The sequence below is a fragment of the Xiphophorus hellerii genome, chromosome 2 (assembly GCF_003331165.1).
Source record: "Xiphophorus hellerii strain 12219 chromosome 2, Xiphophorus_hellerii-4.1, whole genome shotgun sequence".
Classification (NCBI taxonomy): Eukaryota; Metazoa; Chordata; class Actinopteri; order Cyprinodontiformes; family Poeciliidae; genus Xiphophorus; species Xiphophorus hellerii.
The window spans coordinates 12,787,539-12,800,893 of record NC_045673.1 but is presented as its reverse complement, the minus strand read 5'-3'; the positions used below and the strand labels follow the sequence as shown (position 1 = coordinate 12,800,893).

At 38.0% G+C, this 13,355-nt stretch overlaps 2 protein-coding genes across 2 annotated transcripts; both read left to right on the top strand.

Annotated features, from left to right (window-relative positions):
- Nucleotides 1–13: 13 nt before the first annotated feature.
- Nucleotides 14–5,409, top strand: pdp2 (putative pyruvate dehydrogenase phosphatase isoenzyme 2). The gene is given in 8 exon segments (XM_032547840.1): nucleotides 14–563; nucleotides 673–849; nucleotides 1,695–1,832; nucleotides 1,920–2,206; nucleotides 3,035–3,140; nucleotides 3,384–3,620; nucleotides 3,708–4,007; nucleotides 4,682–5,409. Coding segments are annotated over 8 exon segments (1,602 nt in total). The 5' UTR covers nucleotides 14–482; the 3' UTR covers nucleotides 4,958–5,409.
- A 453-nt stretch (nucleotides 5,410–5,862) lies between these two features.
- LOC116709343 (B-cadherin) lies at nucleotides 5,863–13,259 on the top strand. Its single transcript, XM_075074316.1, is given in 20 exon segments — nucleotides 5,863–6,181; nucleotides 7,784–7,876; nucleotides 7,957–8,097; nucleotides 8,210–8,329; nucleotides 8,331–8,366; nucleotides 8,463–8,604; nucleotides 8,683–8,855; nucleotides 8,945–9,028; nucleotides 9,030–9,074; nucleotides 9,173–9,358; nucleotides 9,437–9,681; nucleotides 10,584–10,674; nucleotides 10,676–10,727; nucleotides 10,817–11,041; nucleotides 11,158–11,379; nucleotides 11,459–11,486; nucleotides 11,488–11,590; nucleotides 12,136–12,282; nucleotides 12,390–12,473; nucleotides 12,475–13,259. Coding segments are annotated over 20 exon segments (2,451 nt in total). The 5' UTR covers nucleotides 5,863–6,118; the 3' UTR covers nucleotides 12,646–13,259.
- Nucleotides 13,260–13,355: the final 96 nt, after the last annotated feature.

The following is a 13,355-nucleotide window of genomic DNA, read 5'->3' as shown; positions in this document are numbered from 1 at the left end:
GTTGGTGTTTTGCTGCATGTGAACGGACTTTGCTTCATTTGTAACAAAGTTTGTACGTAACCATGTAAGTTTTGCTTACACGGGATCTGACATATTTCTTAAGCTACATAAATGTGCGCGTAGGCAGCCTCTTTACGAATGGATTCTTGGGTAGTGTAGTGTAGTGTCGGAAATTACCAAACGTTAGTGGAGTGAGGAAGAGCTAGCATGCTAGCAGCAGTAAAATCGTGAAATTTCAACAATGTGTGTCAAGCGTAATAACGATCAAAGGTCGTGTTATTAGGTGAGCCTTTGGTTAGCTGGAGTGCAGCTTTCAAGCTGACTAATCCATGTGTTAAATGGCAACAGAGAAATCTGATGTAGTATAACTTAAGTTACAACTATACATGCACATAGTGACTTGTTTGTCTTTTCTGCTCAGACATAAAGCGGAATAATTTGAATAAGTTGCACCTAATAGCGCCAGCTCCGTTTCTGTAGCGATGTATGGACGTGTGTACTCCAGGATTCTCCATCGAGCTTCTAGCTACAGGCTGAAGGTTTATCGCAAAGTCCCATTCCAAGTTTGTATCTTGATCAGACTGTACTGCTCATATGCACATTCTATCACAATTCTTGTGTTTTGTGTTTATGACTCCAAACTTGTAGCGTTATGTTATTGTTCCCTTTCAGACAGCCCACAAGTGTCCCTTTTCATCCTGGAGTCCGTCTCGATCAGACCCAAGTTTCTGCACTGGTGAGGAATCTGGAGTCTGGACTCGAAGTTGCTGTCATTTCTCCACACGAGAGGATTTAGACTTTCAGCAGAGCCAAGTGCAGATTAATAGCATCCTAAGAAGCAATGAACAGGTAAGAGAAATCAGACTGAATGACAATCAATAATATTTAGGCGCTAAACATGCTGTAGCTCAGCTGGTTCCACAGATAGACAAGGAACAGTGGCGGTTTTTGATTTGGTTAACATGGCTCTCCACCCTGGGTGGCATTATGTGAGGGTTGTCATTAGCATGTAATGGGGGGGAGGGAATTTATTTGCTCCCAAACACATTTTCTTTTGCTTAATTGCATGTCCAGTTAGTGGAAGGGTAAAAATTGTCTGCACTGTGTAAATACTGTGAAAAAAAATAAATAATGAGGTTTTGCCCTACAGCTGAATAATCCTGAGAACTTGGTGTCTAATCTATTATTTATTTCACTTTTTTAACGAACCTGGCAACAATTTTTTCATCCCTACTTTAAAAGCCAAACTACTTACAAATCTGGTAAGGATTATGTGTGAAACAATTTTTTTAAACAAACAAAATGAAATAGAAAAAAAACAAAATTTTGTTTTAATCCTTATTGCTTCTCATAGGCTACATATACAATAATCACATTCTGTAAATAAGAATATTATTATAAAGCACTTTTTTTCAATAAGTCAATTCATGAAGTGAAATGCATTATAATTACATACATACAGATAGCTTCAAATCTTTAGTCATGTTAATTATAATGATATTATGCTTACATTTGATATAAGCATAATTGTGTAATATTGCATCATACCATTAAAAACATGGTTAAAATGTTTTAATGTGCATGTGTATATGTATATACACACACAGACATTTTTTTTTGGAATAGGCAATTTCCTAAATAATAATCTGATTTATTTAAGTGTCTGCACATTGACTGAAATTTTAATCATGAAGGCGCCTTTTGGTTTCAGACTGTGAAGTGTGCCGGAGTTTGATGGGAGGGCACTCAGCGCTGTGAGAAAGTTTGACAGCAACCATTTACCTGCAAATACTCCTAATGAGGACCGTCGTAGTGCAGCCACATGCTTACAGGTATGCAGCTACTTTTTATGTTCTTATATTTTTACCCAATTATTAACATGCAAAGCAAAAATTTTCTTTTGTGTGTGTAATCCCCAGTCAAAGGGCATGCTGTTTGGAGTGTTTGACGGCCACGGGGGCTGGGCATGTGCCCAGGCCGTAAGCGAGCGGCTGCTGTACTATATAGCAGTGGCAATGATGCCAAAGCAAATCCTGGAAGAGCTTGATAAGTGCATGGATCTTGGCAGGCCTGTTCCGCCCATCTTACAATGGTATAAACATCATTCAGATTTTAACTATCGTGAATCCGCGCCCCTGTACATAAGACACCTTAGAGTCTTCTGGCAAGAGTTACTGGACAATGAGGAGCATGACGAAGGCATGAGGTAGGTTAACATGTTTGTAGCTCTAACATGCTAGATATGAAACTTAGTGAAAACACTACAAGTGTATAACATAATATCATTGCTTTTATTTCAGAAAAGAAACAATTATTTCTGCTGCTAAAAAAAACTGTGATGTAATTTGTAGTTATATTAATGCTATCTTTAATATTTACTGACTTTTTGACTCTTCCAAGTAGAAGAATTTGTCTTTCTTGTAACTGAAGAAAACTATGTTAATCTTTGTTCAGCCACCTGACAGGCAGTGTGCAACAACAGATGGGGGAGATGCTGCACTGTGTCATTCTATGTTACATTAGAAGCAAAGAAAACTGCAGCCACTGCCCCTTCTCTGGCATCTTTGAATATGTCTTAAACTGTAGGATACTTTGATACCAGTAAAACACAAATGGAAACAGTTTAAATGTATTAAATGAATATTTAATTCAGTTACGATTCCCTGTTGGTGATACAGTAAATCTAGAAACTGAGTGATTAATTTATTGTTTGACATCTTTAAACGAGTACAAATTTACTCACGATATTGAACAAAAACAAGCTTCAAACTTTAACTGTGCAAACATTTTAACTGCAGTATACAGCACCGTGTAACAGCGAACTTAGTTTTATAGGCACTTGATCTGTTACCATATTACTTCTGCACGATTTATTTTTTTTTAACCAGTTTGCATTTTCTTGAAAATGGCTTTTTTCTGACATCACTTTTATCTATTATGTCACAACATTTTTACATAAACCTTTAGAATGCATTGAAAAGCATCTTCAGTGAGAGAATCTCAATGAACCAAATCTGGTAATCCTTTTGTCTAGTCCTCAGGAGGCTCTGAGTTGTGCTTTTAGACGTCTTGATGCCGACATCTCTTTGGAGGCTCAAGTCCCACTTTCCAGTGACCTTATGAAAAGTACAGCCATCCAGGTAACTACACACAAGTCTTTTTCATCCAGTCTGAATAATACAGAAGGAAAAATGTCAGTCAGCCATTCCTCCTCTCAATTTAGTTTTTCATGATGCGTTTGGGACGATGTTTTAAGGTTCCCTTGATGAGAATCAATCAATATTCTAATGGTTTTATATCCACAGTTATCAGGCGGCTAAACCCAGAGGTCAGTAGCCTTAAACAGGAATTCTATTTTCCCCATCTCTGACTTTTCTTTCCAGGTGGCGTTTGCTGGATGCACTGCCTGTGTGGCTCACGTTGGAACCGATGGGATCCACGTGGCAAATACAGGAGACTGCCGCGCAGTTTTAGGGGTGCAGAACAATGACGGTTCCTGGAGTGCTGTCCCGCTTTCCAAAGACCACAACTCACAGAACCAAGATGAGCTGGAACGTATTAGAGCGCAGCATCCACCTTCAGAGAGAGACACAGTGGTCACAGATGACAGACTGCTGGGGGTGAGTTGGTACCTCAGTGCTATAAACAAAGAAAATCTGATTTATGAAATAAGTCAGTTATGTTTTTTTTCTCTGTCTCATTTTCAGGTTCTCATGCCTCTACGCGCCTTCGGTGATGTGAGATTCAAGTGGAGCGTTGAGCTGCAGCAGAGCATTTTAGCCAGCCTTGAATCTGGAGTGGATCTTGACTCTCTGAACTTGTATCAGTACACTCCGCCTAACTATTTAACACCGCCATACCTGGAAGTGACACCTGAGATAACCTATCACAAACTGAGACCCCAGGACCACTTCCTGATCCTCGGCACTGATGGGTTGTGGGACGAATTCTCAAGTGAGGAGGCAGTGCGGCTAGTTGGAGAACACCTCAGTGGAATTCACTTACAGGTTCGTTCAGAGAAACCCCTTAAATACATTACTATATATGTGTGTGTTTGGACAGTGTCCTAATTTCGCCATGGGTGGTGCAAACAATTAAGCTAAAAGATAAATTCTATCTATTCTTTTTAAATAAGTGAAGGTAACTTCACACAGCTTTTATCATTAAATCAATGAAAACAGATTTTGTATTTACTCAGGCTATCCTTGGGAAATATTAACATTTCTTTGTTGATCTCAAACATTTAAATTTAACAACAGAGAAAGAACAGAAATGCTATTCCCTCATCCAAACCATACCAGGAGTGCTGATTTGATCTCTTCATGCGTGTTTGATGAATCTTTGAATTTCCCATGGCAACTGTTCAGGGGTGCCTAAATGTTTGCTCTCACAAAGGGTGGAAAGCATTGTTGTGACGTCGAACTGATGGCGGAGTGTCAGAAGGAGTAGGATCTCAAATGTGTCAAGTTTCTTTTAAGCATTTTTCTTTAAACGACTGAAGATAATATGTTATTGATTTGAGTTTTAAAATGGCACAATGTGCCTGGAAAATGCATAATACCATCCCTTTAAAAGGGTTGCCAGACTGAAAACATTACTGTTTACAGCAAGTCAATTCATATTTATCATGTCCTAACTATTTTTTCATGTCTTTTTGACTTTTCAACCTCTGTTCATTTAGGCTCCAGTTTCTCCTTCGGAGCGGAAGCTCAAGCTGGGTCAGATGCATGAGCTCTTGCTGAAGCGGCGAGCTCGTGCCTCTCCAGCTCTGGATACCAACGCCGCCACTCATCTGATCCGACACGCTCTTGGAACTGGAGAGTATGGGGAGTTGTCGCAGGAGAGGCTGGCCTCAATGCTCGCTTTGCCAGAAGACCTGGCCAGAATGTACAGGGACGATATCACAGTTACTGTGGTGTATTTGAACTACGACCTGGCTAGACCCCGCCACAGTTAGCAGACTCAGTGAGTCCTACTACAGAGCTACGCTTGGTTACGTACAGTCAGTATTTTGTCATGGCCGGTGTTACGTAAGCTGTTTTACAGATGAAGTGAAGTGAAATGATCGTTTTCAATGTTATATTCTGTCCAGATATTATTATTTTACATGAACGACTGTTTATTACCTTTAAAATTTCAGACATATAATCCAAGTTTTCTTTTGGGAGAGAAAGTTTCATGTCAGCACTTTTACCTTGTCAGTATTCCTGTTTGTGCCTTGCACAGACAATCCATCTTTGCCTTTTTTCCTGTTTACTTTGTGTTAATGTGAGCTAAGAAGTTTACCGTAAAATTTCTATAAAGAGTATCATGTTGATTTAATCAGCTGTTGATGTTTTTAAATTATCTGTTCCATAATGGGGAAAAAATATATAATTTTATAAATAAATTCATAAATGAATACCAAAAAAAGATGGTTTTTTTTTGCAGAAATGTTTTGATTTGAAGTTTAGAATTTAGAACAGTTCACTTCTCTGATATTTCAACATATCAGCAGCAGAGTTTTCAAAGTTTTCACAATAAACTGTGAACGTTTAAAAGCTGGGTGACATGGTGACCAATCCGACCCTGTGCTGTTTTGTAAACACGAGTGTTTGTCCTCAGTGACGAAAGTTCATCCAGACAAGTTTGATTGTTTTGCAAACAAATCCCAAGTGGAAAACATCAGTTTAGTTGATCACTGTCACTAAAACACTTAAGATTTATTTTATTTTTTTTTATAGAATATCAGAGGAAGATAATACATTTTGGAAAATTTGAGTGGAAAGTCTTGCCTCCATAAGCACACGTCTATGTTTGGCTGAGCTAACTTTCACCGTTGGTTTCTGTTTTTAACCTGTTTTCCCCCTTGATGAAGTCATGTGGAAACTCAGCATTACTGGTGTTAAACGGTAAACACAGGGTTAGGGTCAGCGGTTTGATTTCACAGTAAGAGCACAGCAGTGTGGTAGAGAAGAAAATTCTCTATTAGAGGAAGTGCTAATACACTTCTAATAGAGAAGTGTATTAGCAGCTTTGGAGCTTTGGTACAGGTTACAAACCTTGACTTGCACACAGCAGTGGGTACAGTGAGAAAGCATCCAGCGACGGTCAGGACAGGACCCGCTTGGTGTCAGAAATGAAGGACATGACTGGGAACAGGAGGATTTTGATAGTGACCCTCATATTCTGGCAACTTAAGGTGAGTGTTTCACATTTAGTTTAGTTGTTTTGAAACTCAGTCTTTTCTAAACAAAAGGGATTATATTTTAAATGTATAAATCTATTTAAAAAAATACATATTACACCCTTACTCAATAAACTATTATACATATATATATATATATATACCATGAAGAAGTGGTATTATTCCCACTTTTGCTTTTTTATTCTAACATTTTAAATTATTTTTTGTTTCACTCTTTCTTTTGTTTTTTATTTATTTATTATTCTTCAAATATAAAAACTTGACTGATGACAGCGAAGCTTGCTTTAGATGTTGAACTGTCAGTGTGTCCTTGGAGTAATTTTAAAAGCCACTGCTGAAAGTTTTATTGTTGTTCCATATTTTCTCCATTTGTGTATAATTGCTGTGTTTCCCTGGAATCTCAGTTTTAAGCTGAATAAGCTTAATATTTGTCTTACTATTAAATATTATTGTAGGATATAATCTTTAGGTGCGTTTAGAGATGCAGTGGAAACATCTTCAGTGATTGATCTGGATTTGTCTTTATTATATTTCTAGCTTATCCCAATAAGTTCTGAGAATAAGACAATTTAAAATTAAAATTTGAAACTTCAAAGCTAATAACAGGTTTTTGTTTTTGCTAATATGTAATTTTTTTAATGAAATGAATAGCTTCTTTTTTCTGTGATTTAGGCCGCATTCATTTAGGTTTCAAAAAATACTCTCAAAAATCATTTAAGTTGCATTCATATATTCATATGTTGTAAAATTTGCTAAATTTGCTGTTGTAAAATATATAAATATATGTGTTGCAAATTTAATAATTTGCAATGATTTAATCATTTTTTATAATTAAAGTGAAATCAATTAAATGTCATATTTTCTTTGCAGATGAATGCTCTAAATAGTCACAAACTTCATGGAGAACACACAATGACATAGCAATGAACAAAACGATTTAAGGGAGGAGTAGAAGTTATTGGAACATCAAGTCAGGATCAGAGCAAAAGCAAACAGAGCATCAAAATACAAGTTAAAGTAATATGAATGCATAGAATATATCAGTCAGTTATAATATAGTCAAAAAGTTATTTTATTTCAGTTATTAATTTAAAAAGGGAAATTCATATATTATTGATTTATTACCACAGTGTTAGACTAACGAACACCCAAAACGTTCAGAATATATGAACGTTATAAATTTTTATTACATAAATTCATGTCATAGTCATATTTTGATCTCCACAATCATGGGAAACACCGCTGACCTAACAGTAGAGCTAACAGACAGTTATTGACACCCTCCACAAGGAAGTTTAAGTGACATAAGGCCATTGGTAGATATGCTAGCTGTTTACAGAGTACCTTATCAAAGCCTGTCAACAGAAAGTCTGGTGGAAGGAAACGCATGGCAGTGGTGCACAGGCAACACTGAGAGGAAAGTGAAGAAAAGATTAATGGAGCCAGCATGTCCAGATGTGTACAGCTGTTATATTTCTTCCTACATCTTATAAACCCTAAATTGAGCATTACTGCAATTTAGTAATGGCACATAAAACTGCCGGCTAAAAATGACTTTTAAAGTGTTTGGATAACTGCTGAATGTTTGCTCCACAGTGTTTGGTATCTCTAGATCCAGCATGGACACAACTGAGGTTCATTGGCAAAATTCATAATAATACAAACAGTCCAAATGAAAGCAACCATGAGGTACATTTAAAACAATGTTTTCATCACTTATTGAGTGAGAATCATGCCTGTAATGCAGCATGGTGTCCTCATTCAAACAGGATGATGCTGCCTCGGTTCTCCAGCTGCCAGAGCATCCACTGGCTGACGGACTGAGGCGGGTGAAGAGAGACTGGGTTATTCCACAAATCAACTTTCCAGAAAACGACCGCGGAACATATCCAAATTTCTGGTGACAGTAAGTGAGCTTTTGTTTGGGAAACTTACTGCTGTCAATACATGTGCTCTGAATTTTTCTTCTTCAAAACATTTCCATGTTTTAGTTGTAATTTTATTTATTTATTTTTTCCAAAGCTCAAGTCAAGTAAAGCTGAAACAGTAGCCATAACTTACAAGATCAGTGGCCCAGGTGCGGATCAGCCCCCCGAAGGTATTTTTACTGTCGATGACCGGTCTGGTATGATGTATGTGACCTGAGCCACTGGACAGGGAGAAACAAGCCAAATACACTGTAAACCACATTTAAGCATTTCTCTTTTTTTGTCATTCCTAATACGAGGCTGATGGTGTTGAGCAGATGAAATCCTTCTGGACATTTTTGTTACAGCTGTGGGCTTATGCCCTGGAAGTGACAGGGAACGCAGAGCAGCCCCTGGAGATCATCATCAACGTCATTGACCAGAATGACAACAAACCAGAATTCACTCAGAAAGTTTTCACCGGCAGAGTGAGCGAAAGTGCCGAAGTTGGTAAGGAGTCAGTACAGCAAGCTAACAGAACCTAAATATTCTTTTCAGTTCGGAACCGTAACTCGATTTCTTCAACAGGTAAACCCATCTTGAGTGTAACAGCTGTAGATAAGGACGATCCAAATACAGACAATGCTATAATTAGGTATCGACTACTATCTCAGACACTGAGAATGCCCAAAGAGGAGATGTTTGCTATAAACGCAGTGAGTGGACTGATTAGTCTGAAGGAACAGGGACTGGATAGAGAGGTAATGAGGCTTTCTATGTGAAGCATTATTCTTTTTTTAACTTTTATTTCCCCCACAAATTTCTTTGTATGAGTATTTTATCCTTCTAGACTCATCCAGAATACAAACTGATCATTGCTGCTGCTGATATGGAAGGGAAAGGGCAGATCACAACCTGCACTGCTGTCATTACCTGTTACTGACAGCAACGATAATGCTCCAAATTTCACTGACACATCTGTAAGTTGCAAAACATACACTGTAATATGATGAAATTAAAAATGTGTTTAAAGTTTAACTTTTGAACTCACTGAGGAGAGTTTCTTGCTCTTTTCAAGATGTCCACAACAGTCCATGAGAATGCGATAGGAGTGGAAGTAGCACGATTGAAAGTCACTGACATGGACGAGTCAGGATCTCCAAATTCAAACACCAAATACTCCATCATCAAAGGCAATGAAGGTGGAGCCTTTAACATCTCTGCTGGTTCAAATAAGATGGAGGGTATAATAACAACTGCCAAGGTCCAGAAACTTACCCTTAAAATTTTATTCAAAAGTCATATAAGCATCATATTTACTTATCTTCTCACCTTTTCCAAGGAGCTGGATTTTGAGAGCTTGTCTGAGTACAAACTGTTGGTGGTGGTAACAAACGAGGCGCCATTTTCCGTCCCCATGTCCACATCCACAGCCACAGTCACAATAAAAGTCATTGACGGAAACGAGCCTCCTGTTTTCAGCCCAGCCGAGGTTCACGTAACCCTCTCAGAGGACGTGAGAGTCGGCACGGCCGTGGTTCAGCTGAAAGCAAAGGACCCGGACACAGCCAGAGCACAGCGTGTAATGTAATCAAAACACACACTGCTTACCTATGAGTGTCTTCAACATTTGATTGAACTCTGTGACCAGCATATTGCATGTTTCTACTGCTTTTTTGACAACTTACATTTGGTGACGAACTCCAATTCTTTGGGCATGGAAGACCTCTTTGCCATCACCCTAATGTTTTGGAATGAAATTGGAATGATTAAAAACTTAAAGCCCAATCCGATTCCATCCGTTAGCCAGTCAAACAGTAATATCAGAAAATAACAATTTAGTTTTCAGGGGGGGAGTTTGTTTCTTTTTGTTTTTTGACATGAAGCTACAAACTATAAAGGCTTATTGTGCAGCTATTTTAATGTGTGTGTTAATATACAAGAATTTGGGAAAGTTGGTATTTATTTACCAGTGGTGTTATAAAAATGTCCGAGATCCTCTTCAGTGTGTATTTTCTGTAAAGGTGTTCCATATTTTTATTGTAAAGACAATAAGGTAAGTTCAAAAAAGGAACTGAAAAAAGGAAATTATTTTTTATACAAGTAGACATGATGCATATTCCTAATAAGCTCATGAACTAGCAGAACTATATGATAAATAAAAGTAGCTCGAAAAGTAAATCACTGGTGAAAATGCATACCTTATGATAAATTATTTCTGTTTTTTCAGTTTTATATATTTGAAATGTATAGTAACTTTCATAGACTACTTTAAATAATCATATTAAATAATATTAATGGTAATAAGCTGCAATTAAGACTAAAAGATATTCTCATGCTGTTTTTTAGATATTGTAAAAATTCAGTCCTGTTTATTTTAAGTCTTAAATGGAAAAAGTTACACTTTTTTCTACATATATATTTGGTCTGTTTTTGAAATGGAAATTTTGATATACATTTAGCACTCAAGCTGTTTGTCTTGATTTCAGATACAAACTCTACAACGACAGCGCCCGGTGGCTGAGCACCAACCACAGCACTGGATCAGTTAAAGTTGTGAGCGGCATGGACCGAGAGTCAGCAATACGTCAGAGAAAACAAATATACAGTTTTAGTTTTGGCTTATGATGACGGTGAAGTTTAAACTTTTACTGTTTTTACTGAACCATCACTGTGTTAATTCTGTTAAACAAATGAAAAACTACTTTCTTAACTCCTCCAGATCTTATTCCAGCTACAGGAACTGGTACTCTGGTTGTGAGTTTGTTGGATGTGAATGACCACCTTCCGATGGTCAGGCAGAAAACTGCCACTCTGTGTAACTCTGACCTTTTTCCTGCACTCCTGGACATAGTGGATCTGGATGGACCGGGTCATGCTGGGCCATTTACTGTGGAGCTTATAGGAGGACATAAGAAGAACTGGACTGTCAAAACCAATTCCACAAGTAAAGAGGCTGAGATGCTGATGAAGTGTTATGTGGATAAACTCTAACACAGCTAACTAGTGGTCCAAAAATAAAACTCTGTGTTTTAAAGTTTATATTTTGCTTCCTCCCCCTAGGCAATGTGGCAGCTCTTTACCCCAAACAAAACCCATCTTCTGGAGACTATAATGTTACCATGAGGATTTATGATGTTGGGGGGCTCTACAAAGACAGTTCGCTGGTCGTAGAGGTGTGCCACTGTCAAGCTGGAGTAGATGCCTGCTTGCCAAGGCCTGACGGACGTCAAGACATTCCTTCTTTTGCAACCGCTCTGCTGGGATCTGTTTTTGGCCTTCTGTGTAGGTGGCCATCTTATCCTGAAAATAACTTACCGTAATCTGTTTTGTGTTTTGTCACTTACTTTGCATTCGATTGCAGTGCTGCTCCTGCTGCTCCTGTTGCTGCTTGAGCAGAAGGAGGAGGGCAGGGAAGGAGGCCCCTCTCCTGGAAGATCTGACCCGTGATGACATCTTCTGCTACAGTGAGGAGGGAGGAGGTGAAGACGACCGGGTAGGTGGAGAGGGAGCGGAACAGGACTGATAGCTGTTAGTTTGTGCATTTTTAGGGGACTGCGGTTACATGACATTTTTAACCTGTGCACATTTGCCTTTAAGTAGACAAAACAGTTTTGAGATTCATAGCATCAGTACATTATATTCCCAAGATAGTTACGTATATTAAAAAAGCTCACGGTGAATCGTATGAAAACTGAACTTAAACAATATATTCTGTTCAAGTATAACAACATGCATAAAGCACCTTGTTAAAGTATTCGCACCCATTGAACTTTGCCCCCATTTTGTCATTTTACATCCACAAACTTAAATGTATTTTAGTTAAAATTGATGTGAAAGACTGACACAAAATAGTGCACAATTGTTGATAGAAGGAACTGGAAATGGTGTTCTAATTATATTTAAGAAGTTCAATCTAAAAGTGTGCCACACATGTGCATACTACCTCCTTTAACTCTGATATCCCTGAATTATAATACCTCAGAGGTTATCATTTTTACATCTGTGTGTGGCTCATTCTCTTTTTTTTTCTTTTTGCAGGACTATGATTTGTCCCAGTTGCACAGAGGGCTGGACAACCGACCTGAAGTCTTCAGCACAGATGTGTTTCCTACTGTTTTCCAGGCTCTACCGGGGTACTGTCTGCAAATCCAAGCCAACGAGGAAGTTTGCAATTTTATTGAACATGTGAGAAATCAAAAGATTGAAATACAGCACGTTAGAATTGCTTCATAGTTCCCAAAAACATTCAGTGCATCCTGAATCTTTATCTCTCATTGTTATGCTTTGTCCAGAACCTGCAAGCGGCAAACGGAGACCCCACAGTTCCTCCATATGACTCTCTTCTCGTGTTCGACTATGAGGGTGGAAGCTCTGACGGTGGATTCACTCAGCTCCATTCAGTCTTCAGATTCGGATGAGGATCAGGATTTTCAGAGTTTGAATCAGTGGGGGCCACGCTTCAGCAGACTGGCAGACCTGTACGCTAAGGGAAGAGAGGAGGAAGACGATGACAACCAAACACTGCCAGGAAAGTCAGAATGGGTCTGACATGCCCAAATATATGTGAAGGTCATCTAAACTTACAGCTGTCTGTCCTAGAAATGATCGGTGGCCTTTTTCTGCCACCATGTGTGTTTTATTTTTACAGAGGCTGTACTCTTTCTTTCTGTTAGCTTTGTGTGCTGTTGCTGGAATTCTTTGACAATAATATTTAAACAGAAATCATATTTGATTGTTTTTGATGCACTTCTGTTTTACAGTTATTTTTTTATACTTGTTTATTGCCATTACATTATAATGTGATTTAAAGTTTTTTGGGAAAATATTTATACACTCAACTTTTTTACATTTTACCAAAGGACAGCCTTCAAATTTTCATGTATTTAATCAGGATTTATGTTATAGTTATGGACCAGGGCTTTGCATCCTCTTTAGACATCCTACTGTGGCTCCAATGTTGGCTAAAAATGCTAAAGAAATAAGCATTATTTAAGTTGTAAAGGTGATTAAAATATGGCAGCTTGAGCTTTTGCAAGGTATTACTTTGATTTCTTAGCCTACAAAATCTTGTACTTAATTAGTTCATATATTCATAGAATTATATGAACCAAAGCTTTTGCTACATTTTGTGAGTCTTTGTACTTAAAATTTGGATGCATAAATAAAATACTCCATAAATGAAACCAAGACTCTGATGCTTGAGTAATCCCGCCCCTTTTTACTGATGACAAATCTGATTCCTGACCAATGATTGTCCT